The sequence below is a fragment of the Trypanosoma cruzi genome, genomic scaffold (genome assembly GCF_000209065.1).
Source record: "Trypanosoma cruzi strain CL Brener 1047053517045 genomic scaffold, whole genome shotgun sequence".
In the NCBI taxonomy this organism is placed as follows: domain Eukaryota; phylum Euglenozoa; class Kinetoplastea; order Trypanosomatida; family Trypanosomatidae; genus Trypanosoma; species Trypanosoma cruzi.
The window spans coordinates 111,537-115,306 of record NW_001849548.1 but is presented as its reverse complement, the minus strand read 5'-3'; the positions used below and the strand labels follow the sequence as shown (position 1 = coordinate 115,306).

General features: G+C 56.1%; 1 protein-coding gene across 1 annotated transcript, besides 3 other annotated features; it reads left to right on the top strand.

The window, feature by feature from the left end:
- On the top strand, window positions 1-748 carry Tc00.1047053424499.10 (mucin-associated surface protein (MASP), putative; the record flags this gene model as incomplete). The annotated part of the gene is made up of 1 exon (XM_798029.1): window positions 1-748. A coding segment is annotated over one exon (748 nt), but the record flags the coding sequence as incomplete, so codon positions are not given.
- Window positions 1-3,770: a sequence feature (areas not merged during assembly with more than two copies in the genome that could not be assigned to a particular haplotype).
- Window positions 222-360: a sequence feature (CT-rich).
- Window positions 1,084-1,184: a sequence feature (A-rich).

Sequence of the window (3,770 nt, the reverse complement as noted above, 5' to 3'; positions counted from 1 at the left end):
GATAGTGCGTCCAGTAAAGAGAAACCTCAAAAAACGAGAAAGGCCACAGATGTCGCTCGGAGAAGGTGTTCAAAGCGGTGAACAGGAAGTGACAGAAGTACCCGCACCAACGAAGTCAGAACCAGAGAAAGCGCCAGCAGAAGGGGCAACGGCACCACAATCCGGAGGAGGAGCACCAGAAACGGCAAGTCCAACGAAGGATAGCGGGGTTCAAAATGCAAAAGAAGAAAAGGAGGAGACAAACGAGGGAGAAGCGAAACAACAAGAAGAAGCTAGGGATGAAGACGAAGACGACGACGACGAAGAAGAAGAGGAAGAGGAAGAGGAAGAAGAGGAACAAGAAAAAGAAGGGGAAGGAGAGGTCGATGCGAAAGAGAATGAAGAGGAAGTGACAATGAAAGAAGGAGCTGTTAACGGCACCACAGAGGGGATCTCAGCAGGCAGTCAAGAGCAGCCAAGTTTACCTTCTGGCGCGGAGGGAGCATCGAATATAACAAATCCCAACAGCACACCAACAACTGGAGACGATGACCCAGCAGCTGATGGTGCAGAGACACGAGAAGAAAAACAAAATGAAAATAAAGATGCCAATCCGAAAGAAACACCAGTGACGGCGGCAGCCACGAAAAATACAACGGCGACGACTGGCGACAGTGACGGCAGCACCGCGGTCTCCCACACCACCCCCCCTCTTTTGCTTCTTTTTGTTGTTGCGTGTGCGGCTGCGGCTGCGGTGGTGGTCGCGTGAGAGTGAGGGAGAGAGAGCCGCACACCGCCCGCACACACACTCGTCCTTCTCACTCTGTGTGTGTGTCCCTTTGCATGGACTCTCGCCCTCACCTCACCCCACGAGGCACACACAATAATGTGCCCATTGTATATATGCACGCACACCCATGCAGGCCCGTTGGTGCTCTCTTTTGCACGACACGCACCGCTGCCGTCCTGCCTGGCTGCATGGGCGGAGCACCGTAACTGTTTCTGTTTTTTGTCCTCTTATGATTGTTTTAAGTGTTTTTTATTTTTCTTTGCTGTTTGCTTTAAAATATTTTAAATGTTTTTTCGTTTTTTCTGGTTGTGTGATTTTTCTCTTCATTTCTTTCTTTTTTTTTTTGTTATTACTTTTTATTGTTTTTTTCTCTCATTTCCTTCGTTCCCTTTTTTTTCTTTTTTTTTGCTTTTTTGGGGCAATCACTGTGGACGCTTTTTCTTTTCTACTCTTCCCTCTTTAATTGTTTGTTGCTGCACTCTTCCTGCGAGGGGTGCCGTGTGTTCCCGCCCAACTGCTCCACTCGCACACCCACCGACACGCTCATGACGACGGCCCTGTGCGCCTCGCCTGCTGCACGCATGAGGAGGGGCCGCGACGAACGGCGCGCTGAGGGAGCCGTGACGTGTGGGCGTGCGACGAGGGCCTGTGGGGCGGCGCACACATTTCTTCCCTCTTGCTTTGTTTTCTTGCGGCCAGGGCTGGCAGACACCCGCAGCGCCACACACACACAGCCACGCCCTGCCGCCGTGTTTTTCTTTAAGGATTTTTTTGTTTTTTTGCTTTTGTATTTGTTGTCACCGTGCGTGATTTTTGATGTCGGGATCGTGCCGCATTTGTCGCTGCTCTCCAGTTGTGCCTGTTGCTGTTCTGATGTGCCTCCCTATTCTCCTCTTCTCTTCTGCTCCTCCAGCACACACACATATACTTAGTTGCGCGGTGCTCTGCAGGAATGTCTTGGCGACGGCGGGACGTTGGCTTGCATCCCGTGCTGACATAGTATGGTCGCTGCGTGTCTACCGTTAGCAGTGGGAATCACGGTGTCATTGGATGGATGCGTGTGGTACGTTTGTTGCATAGTGCTGGAGGCCGACTGACGCCACTGCACGATGCCTGCCACGTGTGAAGGTGTTGCCTGCTCTTGGGGTCATTCTCCACTCTCCTAGTTGTTTTTGCTCTGCCGGATGCGTGCGTTGCTCGGTGTGTGCTGACGCGTGACGGACGGTGCCACGATGGCCTTCTCTGGCAATGACAGTCGCTGTGCTCTTGGCACACATCCACAAGACTCTTTATTGTCTCTCTGTGGGAGCGATTGCAGCAGGGCATTGCTGCGGGCGTGATGGGGACCACGACGGCGTCACCCCTCGAGAGGATCCCACGCTCTGTCGGTTGTGGGGCGGCGAGGCGGTTTGCCTGCAGCCCGACTGACAACCGCACAGTCGTTTCATTGCGGTCACTTCGCCGGCATCACCCGCTGCGGTGGTGACCACAAGAGCCGCATCTCAGAAGTTCAAGCCGTTCCCCCTCAGGATTGCCCTTGCTGCTTGACTGGCGCAGTACCGGCCCGACATGGCTCTTCTGCATGAGTGCAGGCACCAGAGTGCCAGCGACGAGGCTCATTGGCTGCATTGACTTCCACCAGGCCTGCAGTGGGCGTGCCGGTGGCGTGACCCTATTGGTGCGCCACACCTTTCCGTGCGGGCGCCTGTCGCTGCTGGAACCAACTGCCTGGAGACCACCGCCTTCCGCGTGTGCCCACCGGCCAGCCCCAGCATGTGCGTGGTGAACCTCTGCAGCCTTCCTACAGTAATTGCTCACTCTGCGAGCACCATTCGTCGCCTTGGTCCTGCAGCGCCTATTGCGGTTGACCTGAACTCACACCATGAGCTCCGGGACGGTCGCTCACCATCCACGACGTCAGGAGAGGACATCGCCGCCACCCCAAGCGGCATGGAGATTGAGCTTTCTGACGTCCCGGCACAGGCAACGCGGATTAGCGGCCGCATCTCGTTTCCTAATCTACTGCGCAACGCGTACTGCGTGTCTCCCACTGTACTTCCACCCGTTTACATAGACTCGGACCAACATCTGCAATCCCACACTGCGGGAACGGAGGACGGCATCCCGCGACAGGCAGGCATGCTGCCACAACGGAAACATGTCGCCTTTGTCCTGCGTGATGCCGACTGTGATGCTTCCACCTCGGCGTGTGGAACACCTCTGGCCTCGGTGACCACATGGTTGTAGATGCGCAAAGGCACCATGCCGCGCGGCAGCCGTGACATTCCCACATGTATCTGGACGGAATGGAGCAGGCCGAGTGTGTTGCAGCGGCAGCCTGCCTCGAGTTGACGTGCTCCGCAAATGGGAGGACCGCAATCATGCCCTCCACCGTGGCTTCTCCATGCTGATAGAGGCCCGTGCGAAGCAGTTTGGTGCCCTCTCGATCCCAGTCCTGTGATGCTCCGAGGAATGGCGGCACCACGTCCCTGCCCTTTGTAATCGGCTGTGCTGCGGTACTCTTGGGACCGCGTCTGTGCTCTGCCTCCGCCGTAACCTCTTCCTGACTTGAATACCGCCACTCATTGCCGACCAACAAGCGGCTGATTGACGTCCTCCTGCCCACTCCTCGGCATACCAGCACGCGCCCTGCAGATCACAAGCAACCCATTATGTCGGTGGTGCCGCTCCTCTCCTCACACTGAAGAGGCAGGACCGCCCCGACCTCCTCCGGAACCTCCACCTGGCGTGTCCACGGCACCTCCTCGTAGAACGACGAGCAGCAGATCAACGTCGCCCCGCCCAAGCTGCAGCAGCGTCTTCTCGTCCGCCCACAGTATGAAGGTACACGCCCGACGCACTAACTCTGAAACTCCAATCGTTGCAGAAGGCCTCACATGTGGATCGTGCGACAGCTCCACGGTCTCCCCAACAAGTGCCTCACGCGCAGTTCACTACCGAAAATGTCAAGCGTATCAACGAGCAAAAACGGACAACGCAC